The following is a 22,726-nucleotide window of genomic DNA, read 5'->3' on the forward strand; positions in this document are numbered from 1 at the left end:
CAAGCTTGAAGGAAATTCATTTGTAAATTGCACCCCATCTTTGGAGGAATTGCTCTTTTTTTTTTTTCAAAGTCAAGTCTTGACACAGAATTGACACAAAACAAAGGCTGTTTCACTCATGTCATTTGACTGAAGTGTATTTTGGTATTTGTCATTTGTGCAAAAAATGAAAAATCTAAACTTTTTTTTTTTACCAAATGAGTCTTATAGGGGTGAAATTCATACTTTTAAAAGGAAAAACCTTTGGCGGTTTCCCCACTGTTTTAGTTTTGTAGGTTAGATAATTATTATTCAGTTGCTTTTAGAGCTATAAATTTTCAATATTTCCATAGCATTAAATATTACTCTTTGCTTTTACCTGATCATTACTGAGCATCCACTTTAACTTGAGCGGTGCAGAAGCAGTTCAAGGGCCTTCCATCCTTTTTATTCTTTTGCACACAGGGGCTTTTTTTTTAATTAAGTTGACATGATCATGGATGTAGTAAGGCAACAACTGACAACAAATATGCAAAATTATCTCAATCCCCAGAAGCAAATGTAGTTGTGCCACTAATTGGGATGAGTATATAACACCCAAGGACACAGCTGTTGATTAGCTTTATTGATATTTCATTAGAAAATAAATGGCCAACAAAAGCAGGAAAAATTAATAAAAGTGGTCTTGATATTCCTTTTAAAGACATTTCTGGCTATAGTTAACCTAAAGGACCTTCTTCCTGATAAGCATTGTATTTAACGATATGTGTTCATGTCTTTTCTCCTCCAGATTCAAAATGGCCCTCTATCGAAAAGTGCTCATCTCAGGTGAGTATGGCTAGATTTTGAGCTTAAATGATTACATTTTAAAAGGTTTTACATATTGATGTTGAACCTTAGGGAGAAGGTCGTAAAGCACTGATTCTTTTCCCACAGGTAACAAAAGGGATATTTGCTCCATTTCTTTCTAGCAGCATTGCATCTACCATCACAAATCTTTATTTCAATATTCCCAATAGCCACAATTTTTATCCAACGGAAAGAATATTTTAACAATGAGAATAGCATTTTTTTTTTCTTTTTTGTAAGAGCTTAAAATTACACTGTTTGAAATGCCCTGATGAAACGGAGTAGCGAATGCAAAAGGCAATCTGCAGCCTTTACTTTGTTGTTTAAATTCAAAAGAGCCCCTTTGACGCTGCGTTTGTGCTTTTAAACTGATAACAGCTAATTGCAAAAGCCATAACAATAAAGTGTGTGACCCATTCTCAGGAAGTGATTTTAGAAATAGGGCAGGAATAAACAGCACATTTAACTTTAAAATATTCTTCTAGCCATATATGTAAGAAAAACCTTAAAATGCATTTTAGTCCAGCTACTGAGATTTCAAAGTTTACAGAGCAATAAAAGTTAAACTTCCAATATTTTCCACATTGTGTATTTATTTTAGAAGTTAAACCTCCACAGACATTTGTGGAAATAAACATAAAGTCAATTTTCCTCTCTTCTGACATTATTTATCCTTTTGATTGGCATTAGTTGTTTTTTATTTTTTAATTTTTTGTTGTTTTTCTTTTACAATTTTTGCAAAAAATTATAGCTCCATGCAATTAAAAAGGCTATGAGAAAAACAAAAAACAAAAAAAAACATAAAATAACTGCCTGTTACTCTAATATTTTGTTCAGATATTAGAAAATCAGATCTTGAAAACTGGCTGGCTGCTTGAACTCATATCCCTATTTTCCTTATTTTTATACATTTGCTAGAAAACACACTATTATATAACATACTCAAAATCATTGACCATTAAAAAAACTATTAATATTCTGAGCAAAATTTGAAAGCAACAAAAAATATACTCTTAAAATGAAATCAAACTTTGCTGCAACATTGTGTTGGAAGACATTAAATCCTAAAGCTTAAAATGTGGAGCACATCACTGCTTCATGTAGAAGTAGCTCAGATGAAGAATATGGTATTCATCTGACTAACACTTTGACTCTTTCTCATGAGTTTACCTTCCACCCATTTAAACCCCATGTTCTTAGAATGTTTTAGTTTATTAAAAACTGCATCTTATGGTTTTTTAATTTTAATTAGTCTTTAATAGTGCCAGTTCTCAATTTCTCTATAAATATTCACCGTTTTACTTTTTAATGCTACCGGTAATTTTCATGGTGCATTTTTGATGCTTGTTTCGCTTCACACTTATCTCTGTGTGAATGCGTGTGCTGTCTGGAGTCCCAGTTCATTCTGGCCTCTTTACTGGTAGTGAAACCTAAATGTGCCAAAGCTATTTACAATCTGATGCATCTGTCAGCTTCATGTTTATGTCTCTGTTAACTCAAGTTACTTTAAAATCTCAAATCCTGATATCACTATCCTATGTGCAAAACACAGGGTAGTTTGGTACAGAAGAACAAAACTCTGTCTCAGTTTTATTCTAACTCTACGATATGAGTCACATGTAGAACACAAATGATTCCTGCTGAAAAATCTGGAGTTTTAATATTAAACACATAAATAACTGAGTACATTTAAAGGGGCAATATTTTGTAAAATTGACATTTTTGAGCTCCATATCATGTTATAATATTAATGTTATATTATCAAAGTAAAAAATTCACATTTATTTATATATGTAGAAACCTTTGATGTTTACACAGTCGCTTTGTTAAGAGTGCTCATAATCTGGGCGTTTTAATTTTTTTGTACTGCTTTTGTACACCCGTTGTTCTGAAACAATAAGAATATATCCTGCTACATAAATATATATCATTCTTGTGAACATCTAAACTGACAAAAAAAAAATAAACTTATGCAAGGTCAACCACATGCCAAAGTAAATGTGGACGTTTATGAGAGAATATTTTTGTATTCTCTTGTCTGTCAATGAACAAAAACACAGACTAAGAAAAATGTCTGAATCCCAGTATTCATTCAAATCACAGTCATCCTCTTTTAGCAATCCAAGGCAGAGGTTGCCTTAGGTTTATAATGGGTATTCCCTATTTAAATAGGTGCGGGCTCTTTACTTGAAGTGACTATGTTACTAGATTCCCCTCTTCCCACACACACACACACACACACACACACCTAAACACACACACACATGCACAGCAATTGACATGTGTGTGAACCCGAGCAGGAAGGATAGTTTGTTTCTCCAAGCTTGTGTATTGAAATATTCAAGAGTTGGTTGTTTATGAGACAGTTGCTGCCATCTGCGTCCCTGAGTTCAGTCCTCCTATCATGGCAGCGCATAAGGCCAACATCAGAACAAATATGTGTGAAAAGTGTCAAAATAGATCCTCCGCTCTACTCTGTATGGCAAATCTCAATATTGCCTGAATAGCATAAACAACTCTTCTCCTTTGCTTAAACACTCGCAAACGCAGAAAGGCCTGCACCTGTAGGATCCAAAATTTCCATATCCACGAGAGAGGAAAGGAAAAGAGGAAACATTTACACAAGGCTGCCTGCAGACTTTTGAAGCAATCTTTTCTGTTAGATGTCTTACAATGTTATTGTGGAGTGAGCACGCTCCTGTAGGCTTCACAGATTCCTCGCTAAATGAGAGATTTTCCGAGACAAAAAACAGCGGAGGAGGAAGGGTGCAATCAGTCCAGGTTTGTTCTAGGCAGCATCACTTCCTTCCTTACTGCCAGGAGTGTGTCAGAGCGAGACATTCAAATGTGGTTTTCACCCAGCACTTTCCCAGGACACTAATGTGGAGCAATTCTAATGGTGCCATTCAAAGCAGCTGCCTTTCTCAGCAATAAACTGAACGCCTTGCCTAAGCAATTCAAACCACCTCCAGAGATTGCAATACAGTCAGTAAAGAACTTATCTTTGAAGTGAAACTATTCATCAATGAATGTGTTTGTACGCCAAAGAGAAGAAGGCGCTTTGAAAAGACCCTCAGCTAGGCCTGAATGGCTACTCTTCCTATTTGATGGCTGTCACTTTCTCACATTTGGTTAATTTTTACCTGTTTTGTATCTGCTGTGCCAGTTGGATTCTCCACTGAAACAGCAATTTACAGTATTGATGGATTGACTGGAATTACAGAATTGGAAATATTTGCCATAGAAATAACCTTTTACTGTTGAGGAAAAAAACTTTGTTCTGATGGGTCAGAAGCCTACCAGAACTAAATAGCACAGAGCCCTGCTCATTTTCTTGACAGAGAAAAGAGTCATTAGTCCATGACAAATGTCAAAGAAGCAAAAAATAGAAAGCAGTGCTTTATCACTTATCTTCAAAGACACACTCTGAATGTGACCACAGCACAAAGGGTCTGCAAATTCTGTTTATATTGCCATTTTATACAATCCCACAATTACTCGGGCCTTGGACATAGGAATAAATCACGTTTTAAGGCAGTGTGTTTGTAAATGTGAATGCGGCACACTGCGTAGTCGTCAAATGGCTTCATTAATAGAACACAGCTTCTTCAATGGATTGCTGTTTTAAAGAGAAATGTGTTAAAAGGCCAGACCTTATAAAAGAGAAACCGTCAAAGAAAAGTCTTTGAATATAAATTAGAATTTGACCAGCGATAAGTCCAGACTTGCCCCAATCAGTATCTCCTTTTTCAATTTGTTTTCTTTTTATCAGCCCAACAATAACCCTATAAAACTGAAAATAGAAGCTGAAATTTTGGTCGCTGTTTGTTTTTTTCTCTTTTTTTTCTTTTTTTTTAGCTTGCTTCAGCAGTTAGAGGGTAAAAGAAAGGCAGATATCCAATCCTTTGTCTAAGAAACACTGAAACAGACACTGAAAGACACTCTGGACGCGCTGGAATGTGTGCGTGTGTAAATTTGTAAACCGTCTTTTTGCGGAAGGGAGGGGGGGGGTCGTCCTTCAGTGAACCCAGTCTGTGTTGTTTTGACCCATGTTTACATAGCCTTCTGTATGTGTTCCAATGAGAACAATGAGAAGGAAGGTACCAAAATGGCAATGCAAAGTCGAGCTGCAAATAACTCCACAAAAATGCGATTAAGTGTCAGGAGAATGTTTTCTGCTTATTTGTAGGCTAACGTAAAGTCATAAAACAGTCTTTGTAGACAACCGGTTGGTAAAAGGGGTCAGGATGCTTGTTTTTGAAAGCAGATTAAAGATCAGGACAGGAAGGGCCAGGTTTAGGGAAACAGGAAAACTGATGCAAGGAAACGGTCTACGTCACCAGGCGGGCCGCTGCCTTCTGGACTGAAAGAATAATCCAGTCCCAAAGTCAAGTATCGAGTCTCTGCTCAAGTCACCAATGAAACTTCTATTTTTCGCAGGTAAGTGAGCTTCCTTGTTTTGTAGCATAACATAGATCTAAAACAAAGCTTCAATAACTAAGTCATAATGTTGTTATTCATAAGTAGTTTCAGTCGTGACTTGTACTTGAGCTTACTTTAAAGAAAATACATTTTAGCATTTTCCTTTAAAATTTATGATAAATATTTATGCTTCCATGTAAACTGACAATCAATGCCACACAGAAGACATTGGAAATTAATTTCTGTTACACTGGAGATAAACATCTTTAGATAAAAACCATCATCCTTTATTACTAAAGGATTGGGAATCTTGTGAGTTTAAATTGTTAATTGTCTTTTTATACATTTCTCTTCACAGCATGGCTCTGGAGTCTAATGGACGCTGGAAGCCTCTCTGATATTTGTGACTCTTGTCACTCAAAAGCGACATGTAAGCCTCAGGATGGATCAAGCAACTCCTGCTTTTGTAACTATGGATATACAGGAGATGGAATAACAACTTGCAACGGTGAACACAGTCACACACACACTCACAGACCTTCACCCATTTATTTGAGGGGGTTTAAAATGTTGTTTTCAAGTAAATCTGTTGCGGATATGTGGCTCGGAAGTCAGAACATTTTTTTTTCTTTTGTTCATACCAGAAAAGTCTTTCAGTTTGCACACATGTGGTTTAATTTAACAATTACTTTTCATCATCACAATTGCTGATGATTAATTTTAACCTGTAAAAATGTACATAAATCAGATTTATTATGAGCATCTTAAACCAGAGAAAAATCTACAATTTTTTTATACTAACTTATGTAGTTAAAACTTTTCATTTGCATAAATTTCATAAAAGGACACATAACATATATGTTCTTACTGTCTGTTAGGCAAAGCTAAACATTTTCTGTTTTGTGTCAGTTAAGATGAACAAAGTTATTTCTACTTTCTAAATGTCAGAATTGTTGAGAATTTTTTTATTACTGTCTTTGTAGTCAGAGTTTTACACAGATTTCCTTAGTATAATTGCCTGTTTAACTGTATAGTTTAGCTCAAATGTTTTGCTGTCTTTCCACAAGCTGCTAGTGCAAGTTTTTGGTCTATTCTTTCTGACAGAACTGGTAACTTACTCAGGTTTGTAGACTTCCTGTCTCACATAATAACGCCCACAAATTACCGGAGCGTTATAATGGCCTCTCCAAAAGGTCAACTTTGTTGCTCTGCAGCTGCATTCTTACTCATTTTTATGGTGTGCTCAGAACCAATGTCCATTTGATTTCAAATTCAATTCAAATTCTTTAGAAATCTTAAAGGGAAAATTGTTGTTGTAACTAATGTTGTCCAAGGTTCTTCAAAGGGTTGTTGTTGACGCTTGTGACTGGAGGCAGGGAGGACCTCCTGTAGCTGTTTGTATTACAGTGACTCTGAAGCAGCCTCTGACTGAAGACAGTTTGCTGTTATAACGCAGTCTCATGAAGACGAGGTTCACGGTTGTCCAATATGGACTTGATTTTGTGTTTGCACCATAACCTCCAGTGGTTCCACAGTCATTCCCAGAACAGAACCAGCCTTCTTTATCAGGTTGTTGAGTCTTTTTAGAGTCCCTGGTTCTGATGCTGCTCTGCCAACAAATGATTTCTGAAGAGATTAAACCTAGATGGACTTACAGACCTGAGAAGTACAGTCTGCTCTGTGCTTTCTTGTAGATGGCTTTACTGTTGCATCTCCAGTTCATACTGGAACACCGATGTTTTTATATTCCTCAACCACTTTCTCCCATGATGGAAATATAGTTTAACCAAATCTTTTCTTTTCTTTTCCTTCTGCAAATGTCTGGAGTCTGACCTGTACTGGAAATCTGAAGTGTACAGAGTGAAAAGAAATGGTCAGAGTACCGTCCCCTGTGGTGCTCCTGCACTGCTGGTCACCTGGTTAGACACACAGTCTTTCTGTCTCACAAACTGTGGTGTGTTTGTCAAATAGTCAGTGACCCAGATGGTTGTTGAGACCTCCACCTATATCCACTGGAGGTTTTTTTTTTATTTTTATTTTTTTTACAAAGCAACTAAGACTGAATTATGATGCATGCACTAAAGAAATAAAAAAATATATATCTTAATTGTTTGCTTTCTACATGTTGTTTCCATTTGAAGTCCATTGTTGTATTTTAGAATGGTGTTCTCATATTTGCAAGTTCCCCAATTTCCCTCCAAATGTGGCAATACTCAGTATGGTGAACTCTTACATTTCAGTATCATCACACCCTGAGTGTATTTACAAATTGTCATTTGGCTTGTTCTGTTTTTGCAGTAATGATTTCTTCTTCTTCACCAAGTGGCCTTTTAGCACTTGTGGGGTTTGTTTCATGGTAGACAAGGACAGTTTCCTGTCAGGTTCTGCCAAAAATATTCACAATGTCTTTTACTGTTATTTTGGCATCAATACAACTTGTAATCAAAGGTGAACCAAGTTTGTGCCGGTCCTGAAATATCTTGTTTGATTTATCGGCAAAAGTTGTTTTGGTGTCACACCAAGAAGCAGTGTGTTTGAGATGTGGTTTACAAGGCTGTTTCTATTTAAATTAAATATTTTAAAATAACCCAACATAAGCTTAGAGAAGAAATTATATCATCATCATTATTAAATCATGTAAAGGTACTGAAAACCCATTGTGTGTAAACTGATATTGTGGAAAGGGATAATCACAATCTATAAAACAATCCCAATTAACATTCTGGTATTTAGCAAATACAAAAAAAAGCATATTTTATGCAGTTTTGATGCCATATTTAAAGTTTGAGAGACTGAGCACAGCTAGGAGAGACACAATCTCCATGAAGCAGCTTTATTGGTAAAATATTTATCGCTGGCTCTGCCTTTTGGTTGACATTGTTCTTCCTGTTATGTTTCTGAGCTGTTTATAATTGCTGGAACTTTTTCCGCCCCGTTTCCTGACCAAATCAAAAGCACGAGCAAAGTGTACGTAGAGAGATGGGCTTCTGAATTCTTTACCAACCAGGCAATCCACGATTTATATTCCCTCTGGGAACAAATTTTAAAACTAAGATCAAGCTGCCTGTGCAGTTCTCCTTTTTCAGATGGTAGAGGAATTTATGAAAAATTAACAAGGATGTATTGAAAATTAATCCAAAAGTTGCCTTTTTTCACATTATATCTTGAAAGTGTGTTTTGGGGGATTTTATGTGATAGACTCTCTTAAAGTATGGTGCACAGTTGAAAAGTGGAAGGAAATGGTTTTCATATTTTATGGAAAAAAAAAAAAAAAAACTTTCCAGATTTTTATTTGCCAATTTCTTTGAAAACCACATGTCCCTTTCCTTAAATTCCATAATCATGTATCACTCCATCTCTACAACACAAAATCCCAATAAAGTACACTGAAGATTCAGGTTCATATCCTGACTAAATGTTAAGAAGTTGAAGGAATATGAACACAGGTCGCATCGGGGTGATCACATCAGGGTGAGTCAAAAATCATGTGAGATCTTTGTGTTGGTCACCTCCTCCAGAGGAATAGAGGATTTCCTTTACCGGACATGTTTTGTGCAAAAGGTACAGGGAAGTGGAAGAGCAGAGTGTTCATCACATCCAGGCAAAGCACAGGTCCCTGTAGGTCATTTTACAATAAACTGTGGAGCGCAACAAGGATGATGTGTTTGAAACTAAGGCTGAAGCAGCACTTTCTCTAATGAGTGAGCAGCTACCACATCCACAGCAAGCTGCCCATCGGCTGCTTTTTGCACCTGAACAGAAATACAAATGCTTGGAAGTCATTTGAGTAAACTGGAATTAAACAAATCATAAGATTTGTAAATATTGCTGCCAGCCCAAAACTTCATTTCAAACTAAGACTAATTGGAGGTTAACGTTTTTTTAAAAGGCTGAATTCTCTGCTTGTCGGAATTTATGGTGCTATTTTTGGACTCAAACAGTAATATCAAAATGAGCTGCTTTTTGTGAGTTACTAATGATTACCATCACTTTTTTTGTTGTCAAAAAGCAGGCACACTGTAATCGGCGGGTCATGTTGCATTAAAGCTCAGCAGACAGTAAGATATTAATTTACTGTGGAAGAGGCAGAAACAAGATTTGGATATCTCAGCAGAGTAAAATGCAAATCCTATGTCAAAAAAAACTGCTTTTTAATGAGGAAAAAGACAAGTGTTGCATATTGGCCATATTATTACTGGTTACAATATGAAGCCGAGAAAAACTTGGCGGAGATGTCACATGTACAGATGCTGACACGTCCAGTGGGAAATAAAGCGGTTTATTACTGATACTTGATTTTCTTTTTGTTTTACAAATCTGAGAAGGTTGGTGTACGTTTGTGTTCAACCATCCTGAGTAAATGATTTGTCAAGCTGCCTCCCACTCTTGATCTTTTTAGAATGTGTCGCTATCAGCTTTGGACACTTAGAGACCGAACATGTTCCCCATTACACTGCAGCTCGGATTATTTTTAGCGTCATTGTCCTGCTAGAGCATTCTTGCTCCCTCGTATAGATTTTATTTCTGGGATTGCCCGGTTTTTAGCTGTTGTCATTGTCCAATGAATTCTGAACGGTTTCAAGTTGAAGACAAGTATTCCCACAGCCTGAGCTACAACCACCATGTTTAACAGAGAGGATGGTGTGTTAAAGTTGAGCTGTTGTGCTGGTTTTCTGTCATATAAAGTAAAATGTTTGGGAGAGAGAAAGTTTCATTTCAAGCTCATTTGACCAAAACATCTTTTACTCCTGCGTAGCTTAAGGCAAAATTGAAATCAAATATCTTCAAGATTTTTTTCGACAGTAAATTTCTTCTTCCTACTCTTCCATGAAAGTCCGATTTATGGAGATTTGGGCTAATAGCTGTCTTATTAGCAGATTATTCCACCTGAGCGATAGTTCTCTTCAGCTTCTCCAAAGTTTATATGGGATTAAATTACACAAATATGTACTGTATTACTTGACTTCTAAAAGCACATTATTTTAATTATGTGCTTTTATAATGTGTGTAATAACAATATTATAATTATTGTTGTTATTATTATGAGTAATAATAACAATAATTATGTTGTTATTATTGCAGAAATAGCATAGGGTGCTGTTTACTTGTTTTAGATTTTAATTGACAAAAAATAATTTTGAAAAACATTTTCTTTTTTTTCATTTCAAAATTGTGCACCTCTTTGTGCTATTTTGTACTGGAAAGCTGCAATGCAATACTTGAAAATGAGAGTTTATGATGTGGGAAAAAATGCAAAATAGAAAAAGAAAAGCACTTGGAACTTAAACAGTTTTAAACTGCTTTGTAAACTTACCAAAATATTTCACTGCCATTCCTCCTACAAATCCGCTGTGTAATTGTAACTAATTATCCAATTGTCTACTCTGTCTTCTCACCTCAGATGACAATGAATGCCAGAATGTGACTAACATCTGCGGGGACAGGGGCCAGTGCACAAACACAGAGGGTAGCTACTACTGTACATGCATCCCTGGATACAAATCGACTGGAGATGCCCAGTTCCAGCCCAATGACGGCACTGGATGCACAGGTAATCTCAGGGGAAGTTTATAAATGTGTAAAAAAATAAAATAAAATCTCACACAGGGATCTGTAGCTTAAACTAACCCATACTGTCAGAGGACCTCAGTACAAGTACCCAACACGAATGTGTTTTAAAGCAGTTACCTCACAGCTGCAAGGACGTGAGGTCTGCATGAATGTGTGAACTGTTTTTTTTCTCACTGGAGAGAGGAAGATAAATATGTTGGAGGAGATTTTTTTTCTTTTTCCTCTTCAGCCTCTTGCTACTTCTTTCCCATCTGCTGCCCCGAGAAACCATCTGAGATGTTTTGTTTATTTTGCACCAGGAAAAAAATCAGCACCTTTTTTGTTAAGCTGCAGACTGAAGAATTCCTGCAGAAATCCAACCGGATGTCAGGGAAACATGCAGCAGACGAGTTCTGAATATCTAGCTGCAAAGGATGCTTACAAGAGTTCACTGCTTCGAGGTTTATTGGTCACTGACAGAAATGTAAAATAAATGATCTAGAAGCAGGTTTTATTCTACGGTGGTGTTGCTTATAATGTAGTACAATCATTTAATTAAAGCCCTCTGTCTTATTTGCTTCCTTTAGATGTTGATGAATGTGAGTCAGAACTGGTCTGTGGCCCAAACTCACGTTGCCATAACACAAATGGATCTTTCTATTGCTCCTGTAACCGTGATTACATCTCAACTTCAGGCGATAAACACTTTCATCCAGCAAAAGGTGCAAGATGTAAAGGTCGGTATGAGAATTCAAGAACTCGTACAAAGGCACGCAGCAGCAGCAGTCCTTTGATGTGTATCTTCTTTCATCCTATTTCTTAGTTTCTTCAACATAATTTTAACTTTCTTTGATGATTTGCTGTGAAACATATTGACGGATCGTGAAAATTTCAGGTTTTATGAGTGCAAACTGAGGAACCTGATGCTATGGTTTCTGAAACCTTATCTTTTCATAAGAAAAATTGTTGTTTTTCAGAACATCCCCAAAGAGATTGCCATGACAACATTGGATGCATGACACAGGCTGTTAACAAAACACTCGAAAATGTAAGTACCCCTCTGTAGAGGGACAGTAAAACTAGACATGATAAAGCTGCCCCCTGTTGGACAGAGTGAGGAGTAACACAAGGGAGAACAAGTTAAAGCCACGTTATGCACTGCAATGTGCATCATCAGACCCTGTGATGTAAAAATGATCTGCGATTCCAACCTGCAGCTCCGAACCCTTGCTTGTGCAATAGAAATAACACTGCATCCATTTGGAAACATGAAATCACATTCTAAAGACAGCTTGAGTTGAATTGTGACTGACTGCAAGTATAGTGAAAGGAACAAATTAACTGTTTTGCAAGAAGCTAACATATGGGAAATTGATAATTGAAATTGAAAATTGGTTTTAAAAATGAACATAATTAAATTATCACATTTTAGATCAGATTTCAGCTGTACTAGAAAGCTTCTTTATATGCTTACTGCAGGATTACTGGCTATGTGATCAACAACTTTAGTATGACTATCATAATTTATACAATCTACATCTGAATCAGTAGATATGTTAATTAAAGATACCTGTGTATGTTTGTTTTATGTGTACTAATTCATATATTTTAAATCAATTTGGAGTATACAAATTCATCACAAATAATATAAAAGTAAGCAGCTTCTTGTTCCCAGAAACCAACCAACCAAGCTATTTTATAGATAACAAAAATAAGTTAAAAATTCCTTTAAGTTCAAATCACACATCACCCCCCCCACACACACACACACACACACACAACCCCGTGCAATATAATTTAAAGATATTCACGAAGAAGCCTTCAGCAGAAATGTGTGTATATATTACCGAGCTATCTGCAAGTTTCTACATACTGCAAAGATTTGAAGTCATTCAAAGTTTAACGGCATTCAGACGTCAAAAAGCTCTCTCTCTCTCTCTCTCTCCCACTTTAGATGAGCAACCTCACGGAGCCACAAAGCCTGCTGAGAGAAATTGCCAACAGGACGTCTGGTGAACTTACCTCAGTGGAAGTGATCGCATATGTTGAGGCCTTGAGTCGATCCGCATCAACACTGGCTGCTGTGGAGAAGGATTACACTGCCAAACCATCTGCCGTCAACTCCACTCTTTCAGTAGGCTCTGTTTACCATTGTTGTTTCTCAGTCAACAGTTGGAGCTGTGCCGAAACAGCAGCCACGTTTTGAACTGGTTTAAAAGAACAACTTCTGCTACATGTGCCCTCTATGAAGACTTGCAGTCTCGAATCACCGGATGATTCGAGACTGCAAGCGAGGCGTTGCAAAGGTGTTCATAACCCCTTGAACTTTCGCATTTTGTTGTGTTACAGCCACAAGCGTCAACACAATTTTTGTGGTAGTTATCTTTACTGACAATAATCACGAAGGAAACAAGCACCTTTGTGTGGAAAATCAGCAAAATGTAGTGCCTGATTTTGGTGCAGAAGGTAAAAGATTCATAGTTTTCAGTATTTCTGTTTTTGGGGAGAAAATCTAAATTTTGAAGTGTGCTTTTGCATTCAGCCCCCTCTGCTTTCATCCAGTTAAGCCTATTGCCTTCAGAAGTCACATATTTAGTAAATGGGCTGTCAGTCGCATATGCTGTTTCCCAGGAGACAAGTTAAGGACACAGCAAATGTGGAAGAGGGCACTCTTCCACATTGAAATGAGACCAAGGTTGTACTTTCTGGTATATGTGAAAATTGCTCTGTATTGGGGAAAACCAGCATTATAGATCACGTTAAACACACTTTGATGCAAATACATGCCACACCTTTCAGACTTTTATTTTGTAAACCATGCATCCATTTTCTTCCACTTCACATTGTTATATTTGTGTTAATAACATGAAAGAATGTGGAACATTTAAGGAATACCTTTGCATTGCATGATGTAACACATAAACATCTGGAGGCCCCATTTTTTAAACTGGGTTTTATTGCCTCTCTTCATAGCTACAATCAAAATAAAGGTGGCTGTTGCATTTAAACCGCAACAAAAATCACGTTGCAGCACAAATAAACATTACATCCTCATATCATAAAAATTCTTGTCAAACAGAAATTAGTGAAAGCAGTGAACAATCTGGTGGAGACGGATGAACTGGTGGCTTGGAACCGAATGAAAGAGGAGCGGCGTGAACACACCATCACCAAGCTGCTGCATGTTGTTGAAGAAAGCGCTCTGTCGTTGGGCTCCAACCACAAAACTCCAACTGAGCTCCAAATCAAAGCATCTGAATTGGGTGAGGCAACTGTGACTGCAGAGAGTCTCAAAATTCTCTCACTTATACGAAACTGTTAATCCTCAGGTGTATATTTAGATATTACTGACTCTATTTTTATTATTATCATTATTCCTTTTGTCCTCTGCAGAACTGAAACTCTTCACCTTTGATGCCTCTCAAACAAAGGCTACACTTTCTGTTTCCATGGGAGGAGATCGCATAACCCTGAACCAAAAGATGAAACCAGAGAAAAAAAGCGGTAAAGATGCTAACTTTCACCGTATGAAGAAGAAAGTCACTCTGTCATGAAAAAATATTTTCCCTCTTACAAGCTTTTTCTATTTTTTTGGTTTTTGGCACCGTCATTCTTGTTAAATGTGTTGTTCATTTGTGGATAATGGCTCTCAGTGTGATTTGCCGTAGTCTAAAAGCCTAAAAATTAATTTGTTACTATTTCCAGATTGATAAGTGGTTAATTAACTGAACATATACATTTTCTTACTACTTAGACCTATACTTAGAGTGCCTTTACACTAGAACCACATTTACTGACAAGGAAACACTGTATGCAGATCAGAAGGTCCCTGTCCCAGGAGTTAATTGGAATGTAAAATCAAAATATTCAAAATATCATTGAAAAGACATGATGATCATGAGTTTTTGGATCCGCATTGAAAACAGTCATTCTCACAGTTTATCCCAGAGAGCCTTGAGTAATGTGAGCCAATTTTCTACTATAAAACTATAGGTGCTGACTGGCTTTCTTCACCTAGCTAAAAGTTTGATGAGCAGTACAGTAAGTTTCACTCCGTCTTTTCTTTTTTTCTGCTTGTTTTGTCCATCAGGAAGCGTGTCAGTGGTGTTTGTGCGATATGACAGCATCAGTGACATCCTGAAGCCGAGCAGCGACCCAGGTGTCACTGACTACTCGCGCTACGCAGGAACTGGGGAAATCACTGTCAACTCCCAAGTCATGGCAGCAGCAGTCAAACCTGCTGACGTTTACCAACTTGACCATGTCACCTTCACTCTAAGGCACAACGAGGTAAAAAAAAAAAAAAACGAGCAGAGTGCTGATGCCAGTTACATTGTTATTTCCGTCCTCTCATATCCTGCTGTCCTTTTAAAGTGAACTCCAGTGGAGTCTGTTAGTAATGAAGCGAATGCCACAGAGGAGTCTCTTTTTCCTAAAAATGTTGACTTGCTGGTTTTTGTTATTCTTCATAAAAAAAAGGGTTTGGAGACAAACTCGTTCAAGATCGCATGAATTATTACCTAAAATAAAATATGTAATGTGTTAAAGATTCGGAGCTGTATTAAAATGCAAACGAAAACAAACAAAGAAAACAAAGAATTAAGACCTGCCAAAGTAATAAAAATGAAGCATAACGTAAAAACTGTAACACAGTGTGGTAAAACACTAAGAAACAGAGATTACATCTACAAAGGCAAATACTACAAAGACACGAAAGCTTTGCAACGACAAAGGCTGCAGTGCTGCATCTCGAAATGAAACAAACACTAAAAATGGATGTGAAATGTTGAAACAAGATGACAAAATGATAACAAAAAAAATACTAGAAATCAAAGTGAAACATTTACAAAAATAGACCACAAAAGTGCTCGAGAATAATACAAAATGACAACAACAAACGGCAACACAAAGATGAACCACAACCACAAAGAAAATCAAAATCGGCTGCAAAGGAAATCAAACGAAGAACAAAAAGAGACAAAGAAAGCAAGGAGAGACACAGCAAATGATTGACTGGTGCAAATAATTAACAAGATATAGCAAACAACCAGAAACACACACAAAATGAGAAAAGAATTGATAATACAAGGGAGGCAAAGTGTAACTTTTTTCAGACTTGCCACTCTGTCAGAGAGGCTCTCCTGCATTTGTATTTAAGTAGTTCAAGGCCTGTGATGTGTTACTTTTCCTGTGAAAAAAAAATTAAATCATTACATTTCACTTCTGCAACTTGAAACCATCATGTTTGTGTCAGTTGGACATTTATGAAAGGTAAATTAATCTTGTTTTAGTCACTTCTTATCTCACATTAATATTGGGCTGCATTTCTCTTGTTGCACAACTTCTCATCCTCCAGTCTTGGCTTCAAGATTTACGTTAAAGTCAAATTTAACCTCAACTTAGCATCCTCGACCATCTTGCTTGTAAAACACAAACAAAGGTGAAAAACTGGGTGTAATGAGATAAATTACCCTGAAAGTTAATGTTCTGCTATTTTCTTTTTTAGATAATTAAAATGTATGAAAAAGTAATGTCATTATTTTTGTTGGCCCCTGGAGGTTTAAACCCAATGAAGGTGGTGTTGATTTATGCCAAAGAGGGAAAATTATATTTAAATTGCCTTTAAAGATGAACAACCAATAATTTCAGTGGCATTCCTTCCTTGTTTGGTATTTTAAACAGAAATACATATGAAATTAACGTGTTCCAAATTTTTACTCATTTACATTTTTTATTAGATATTAATCTAACAAAATGTATATTACTGAGAAAAAAACAAAAGAGGTAATATTTAAAATAAAATCATCGAAGCCAAAAGCTACGCATTGAAATTATCTGTAAAACTCGGACGGTGCATTGTCATTAAACTGAGTCTCATCTGCAATGCCATTTTGATGAGACCTGCACAATCAGTTTTTATGTGGCATCACCACGCACCGCAGTGGAAAAACTAATAAAAACAGCCTCTTCCAGAGTCATAACACCTGCTCTGCTTCTCCTCTGTCCCCAAAGCCCATCAACACTAAGGTTGATGTGACAAAGTGTGCCTTCTGGGAGTATGAAGTGGGCAGCCTGCAGGGTCACTGGTCCACTAAAGGCTGCAAGACTCTCCACGTTAGCAGCAACGCAACCGACTGCTCCTGCAATCATCTCACACACTTTGCAATCCTCATGTCGTCTGGAAGAGCTAATGTGAGTAATGTTGTTCTTCAATACACGACTAAAGGTTTCCCTGTTTAATTTGTCCTCATAGTGTTAAGTTTAGTGCAGCCGGAGTTTCAGGCCAGGAGGCTTGAAATGATGTTTCTCATTCTGACTTTGTTGAGCAGTAAATGTTTGAAATACTTGAAGAGGCAGTTCCTTTCCTTTAAGAAGCCTGATATATATATATATATGTATATATATATATATATATACATATATATATATATATATATATATATATATACATATATATATATATATATTTTATTTTTGTTAAGTATGATTGTTTGTGTACAGTGTTTTATGTTCTGCAGATTAGCTTTTCTACAACACTTCAGCGCCCTTCTTAAACCTGAAACATTAAAACATTGAGAAATTTAACTAAAAAGGAAGCCGCTTGCTGTTTCTCCAAAGGCAATACTGTTTTACTGCACTCCGTGGAGTCTTAGACCAGTAAGGGGTTTTTATAATTATTATGACTGTAATTTTAATTGCAGATGTGAACAAAAATTTGTGACAAAGTACATTCTTTTAAAACACAGACTAAGCAAAATCAGGGCATTTAAACTCAAATGAATAATTCAACAGAGCTTTTTTTTTTTTTTTTTTTTTTTCCTGATATTTTAAAACCAATATAAATCCAACATGTCTACAAGCTGTCATATCTGGGTAACCTCTGCCTACATCTATGTTATATGAAGCGATTCCAGGCAGAAAATACAACAAATTACAACTCCACCATACCATGAAACTGCGAATGAAACACCTCCTTTTCCATTTGCCTCCCAGCTGGCAGCCCACAATACCATCCTGACCCGGATCACCCAGCTGGGGATGATCATCTCCCTCATCTGTTTGTCCTTGTGCATCTTCACCTTCTGGTTCTTCAGCGAGATCCAGAGCACCAGAACCACCATACACAAGAATCTGTGCTGCAGCCTGTTTATGGCTGAGTTCATCTTCCTTGTGGGGATCAACATGAACTCACACAAGGTGTGAAGGCACTTGAGGAGCAGAGATAGTCATCTGTCTGACGATCCTGCAATAACATCTGCATTTTATTTATTTATTTATTTGTTTTATCTACACATAAAAACACAAATTAGATGTTGGAAGTGCGCTGCAGATTTATAAATCTCCCCCATTCAGTATTTGTAAAATATCTCTCTGTCTCTTGTCTCTTCCTTGCAGCTGTTCTGTTCTGTGATTGCAGGGATGCTGCACTATTTCTTTCTTGCAGCATTCGCCTGGATGTGCATTGAGGGCATTCATCTGTATTTAATAGTCGTCGGTGTCATCTACAACAAAGGCTTTCTGCATCGGAACTTTTACATCTTCGGCTATGGGAGCCCTGCAGTCGTGGTGGCAATTTCAGCGACACTCGGCTCAAAGTATTACGGCACAGACAGAGTGTAAGCAGCAATAAATAATTTTGTGGTGTTTTTTTGTTGCTGTTGTTTTTTTCCACCAAATTTGTGGGGCAAAAAAAAAAAAAAAAAACCTTGCAATTTGCTTTTTGTAAATGATGTAGACTTTTTTTTTTATAGCACTGTAAATGCATAAAATTATTAGATGACAAGTAACCAAAATTAGATCTGGTAGACAAGGTTAACATTAGACATTAGTCGTGTCAAATATGTATGTATGCAAATCACGACAAAGATACTTAAAAATAAAAGCAGTTTATTATTTTTTTATTATTTTAGAGGTTTCTCTTTCTGTACAATTGTTTTTAACCCAATTACTAATAATTGAAAAAAATACAAACAGTAAACAATTTGTTGTTGCTATTTTTAAATAGCACCAATATCATTTTCTCAAACCTTGTTTTTCAGGTGTTGGCTGAGTACAGAAAATCACTTTGTGTGGAGCTTCATCGGTCCTGCATGTTTAATTATTCTGGTAAAAGAAAAAGAGAGAGAGAGAGAGAGAGAGATGTATCAGCAATAAACTGAATATGTTGAAACATTAATTCCACAAACATAAGTTGTTTCTCTGATAAATATTCATTAGACTCATTTCATGTTTGTTGTGTTTCCCTTGTTTCAAACTAAAGGTTAATCTTTTGGCCTTTGGAGTAATCATCTACAAGGTGTACCGGCACACCGCTGTGAAAAAGCCTGAAATCAGCCACTATGAGAACATCAGGTAGGAATATTTATTTTTATGTAGGTCAAAAACAACAACAACAACAACAACAAAACTTAAATAGAGTTCTTAGCTGATGGATTAGTAGGATGCATAGCCCTGTTAGAATGATGTATTATAAATAGGTTCTTTTTTCACTTTTAAAAAAGGAAGCTTTCAGCTGTGTGCAGGCCAGTTAAATCAGTAATGTTCCCGTCAGGTCCTGCGCCCGTGGCGCTATGGCTCTGCTGTTTGTGCTCGGCGCCACCTGGACTTTTGGAGTACTGCATATTCTCCATGAAACCACACTGACGGCTTATCTGTTTACCATAACCAACGCTTTCCAAGGAATGTTTATCTTCATCTTCCTTTGTGTGCTGTCCAGAAAGGTGAGGTTCTTCCATCCGTTCTTTGTTTGTTTTTTTTCTTTCTTTTCCCCTGTCTTTCTTTTTCAGGAAGAAAAAAAAAAGACAGGAGAGTCATATCAAAACTCTGTGTTTAAGTGAACATGTTGCATTGATGTAAACCTTTTTCTGCTTTTCTTTCAGATTCAGGAGGAATACTACAGACTTTTCAAAAATGTACCCTGCTGTTTTGAATGCCTAAGATGAAACCTGTCAGCTAAAGCTCAAGCATCTGAACTTTAACAATAATATTTGATAGCACAGCTCCGTGATACCTTGTGATTTTTTTTTTTCAATCATTGGGAAGAAAATACAAATGTCTGATGAATGTAGCATTTGCAGATTTAAAATATTCTTGGTTTTGTGTCTAAATGCTAATGATATATATGCTTTTATCTGATCACATCACAATCTTAATACAGTACAGTTGCACAAGTTTTTTTTTTTAACTTTTTTTTTGCAAAAACATGTTTTAAAAGAGTACTGGTTGTACTTTTTTTTATTAAGTTGTTTCTTAGACATCATGTTTTCACCTTTACTTCTGAAAGTAATTTCTTTATTGCTAATCATCTTTATAATTAATTAGTAAATCATATAGAGAAATGTGTCAATGTACACATTGCTGCCAAACGCCGTCAAAGCATAGCATTGTTCTGATTTTATTGGCCAAGAGCTCCCTCTACTGGACATGATGAGAAACCTCGAATGGATCATAACTCGTGTTTTTGAGTCACAAATTCTTTGAATTTTTTAACTATCATAAGCTGTATGCTTGAGAATAATATTTTTTTTAATAAAAAACATGATTTGTTTTTCAAATTAAGAATAAATAAAAGCGTTTAAAAAGCAGACTTATAAATGATGTGCCTTGAATTTTATTAATTTTATAAATGCATTGGAAGTTTTACCTTTTTAGTGATTTTACAAATCAGCCGTGATCAACATAATCTGTCTTTTTACAAAAAATAAAATAAAATCTTGGTTACACCTCAAACACATTGAACATAAATTATATTCAAAAGCAGCACCTCAGGACTTCAGTGAAGAAAAATATGCAAACGGTTCTTCCAGATATACGGTAACTCTGAACATACTGCCAAATTAAGTACAGAGTTCTTTAAGAAGACTTTTGTCAATGTTTTCCTCCTCACCTTAATGTTAGAGTTATTAATTTAGATGGAATAAAATGTGATGCAAATTTAGCAGCAGGACCACAAAACACTTCATGTATAGACATTTTCTTTATTTCTTTTTTGTTTCGTTTAGCCAAAATTAACTGACTTCCCACACACCTATCGGAGCCAAAAAAAATCCAGATGTAGATATATAAGTACACAACATAGACTAATTCTTTTTTGTATACAATTGTGGGGTTGAGTGTTTAAAGCTATTAGAGTTATGACAGAAAAACCTCCAACTAGGAAACCTTGGTCAGAGATATAATAAATTGTGAAGTTGAGTTAATCCTTCCCATGTGATCAGAAATGGTTGAAGCTAATATACACATATTATAAGCTTCAATCATGTCATTCCTGTCACACGTGAGCATCATTAAACTATCGTCTATAAAAATTTAGAGGCTCAGAAGAGCTTTAATTTTCGGGTTCATCTTAATTTGTGTGTTCTGTTTATTTTTATAAGGGCAGCTTATGGTATGATGCATTGAAGTGTAATTTATGACTAAAGCAAAGTTAAATAATATACAAGCTCTCCTTGGTTCTCAGTCAACATGCATCAAAAAGGTGCTCTCAGCGCCCTCTTCTGGCTAATATTAACCCTCCTGTTATGTTGCAAGTCAAATTGGCCCGTTTTAAAGTTTAAAACATTTTTAAAAATAGTTGGAAGTATTTTTTTGGCATGAAACTTTTTCTATTTGTCTTAATAGGAGCACTCTACATATAAATTGAAAATTTATTCATTTTACACATTTGTAACCCCCCTGCGTCTACATATCTACATATTACATAGACAATGTTCGGGTCAATTTGACCAGGTGAAAATCAACAAACGTCCAATTCTATATGTTCCCTTGCAACTATGAACCATATTTCACTACACACACACACACACACACACACACACACACACACACACACACGCATACATGCACACACACAAACCCATTTTCTCACTATTCTCTTTACTTCACTAGGAAACTGCGAGACAGCAGATGTTCAGACAACTTTTGACGGGAACCTTTTCTGTTCCCGTGGCAAAACTCCACCCACACTGAGTGGACACGCAGCAGAAATGGAGGGAAAACATAAATACTTTCTTCATGACTCATTTATCTTTATTTTAATCAGCAGGTCAATTTGACCCTGAACAGGATATGTGTCCAAAGTTCAATTATAAAGATCACCCATTGGAAAAAAAAAAAAAAAAAAAAAAAAATCAAAATGTAATATAAAGAAATGTACAAAAGATCAATTTCAAAGAAATTATTCTAAAAAATGTAAATTCCATTTTTTTATGTCCAAATGAGTACATGAGTAAGTTGTCGTCATCGATCCTTTATTTGTGAGAAATAAAATAAAAAAACCATCATTGCACAAATATTGATTGAAATGGTTAGTATTGGAGTTAATAATCAGATACAAAAATGTTTTGGAGGAGTTTTTTGGTTGGGTCAAATTGACCCACGAACATTATTGCTATACCTCAGAAACAAACATAACAGGAGGGGTTAAAATAAAATGTGACACAAGTTGACGACTTAAAATGATGCCTGGGAAAGAAAAGGCTTTGATAACCCAGGTAGTTGTTTGAACACGATTACACAATAGTGTTGCTTTGACAGAATGCCATTCTGAAAGTGAGCAAGACTAAACATTTGACGTGATTGCTGCTTGATTTCATCACCCTGAAAATACATTTTATTGAGGAGCATTTTTTGGGCGCTCTTGAATCCAAGACAGATTTTCAGAGCTGGCATTAAGAGGAGAGAGACACAGCATTGCTTTTTTGATTAAATAGTTTCGAAAGAGGATTTTTGATTAAGACATGTACTAAAAGTAGGTGGAAGGCATTTTTTTTTTTTATTTTCTGTAAAGCATGTGGTCACTGCATTAATCTAACAAAAGATTTTTACTTTACGGAATAAGAAGGCATTGCCCTTTGACTTTTGGAAATTGTTACTGTTTTGCAGATAGAGCTTTGCTTTGGAAACCTTGTGATGGTTTGAGTGGTAG

At 36.1% G+C, this 22,726-nt stretch overlaps 1 protein-coding gene across 1 annotated transcript; it reads left to right on the forward strand.

The window, feature by feature from the left end:
* Positions 1–4,288: 4,288 nt before the first annotated feature.
* Positions 4,289–20,384, forward strand: adgrl4 (adhesion G protein-coupled receptor L4). The gene is made up of 16 exons (XM_014996755.2): positions 4,289–5,268; positions 5,609–5,758; positions 10,652–10,801; positions 11,388–11,537; positions 11,778–11,848; positions 12,755–12,934; positions 13,880–14,063; positions 14,194–14,304; positions 14,891–15,090; positions 16,813–16,992; positions 17,794–17,997; positions 18,196–18,416; positions 18,840–18,906; positions 19,061–19,152; positions 19,352–19,520; positions 19,680–20,384. The coding sequence occupies exons 1-16, from the start codon at positions 5,247–5,249 to the stop codon at positions 19,740–19,742; spliced, it is 2,214 nt and encodes a 737-aa protein (XP_014852241.1). The 5' UTR covers positions 4,289–5,246; the 3' UTR covers positions 19,743–20,384.
* The last annotated feature ends 2,342 nt before the right edge of the window (positions 20,385–22,726 follow it).

Source organism: Poecilia mexicana, unplaced genomic scaffold (assembly GCF_051168715.1).
Source record: "Poecilia mexicana isolate PSO_F unplaced genomic scaffold, ASM5116871v1 scaffold_4, whole genome shotgun sequence".
Taxonomy (NCBI): Eukaryota; Metazoa; Chordata; class Actinopteri; order Cyprinodontiformes; family Poeciliidae; genus Poecilia; species Poecilia mexicana.

Coding starts and splice junctions, on each gene's coding strand:
- adgrl4 (XM_014996755.2), top strand. CDS start 5,247: ATGAAACTTCTATTTTTCGCAG. Junction 5,269..5,608: donor GAAACTTCTATTTTTCGCAG/GTAAGTGAGCTT, acceptor TTCTCTTCACAG/CATGGCTCTGGAGTCTAATG. Junction 11,849..12,754: donor TTAACAAAACACTCGAAAAT/GTAAGTACCCCT, acceptor CTCCCACTTTAG/ATGAGCAACCTCACGGAGCC.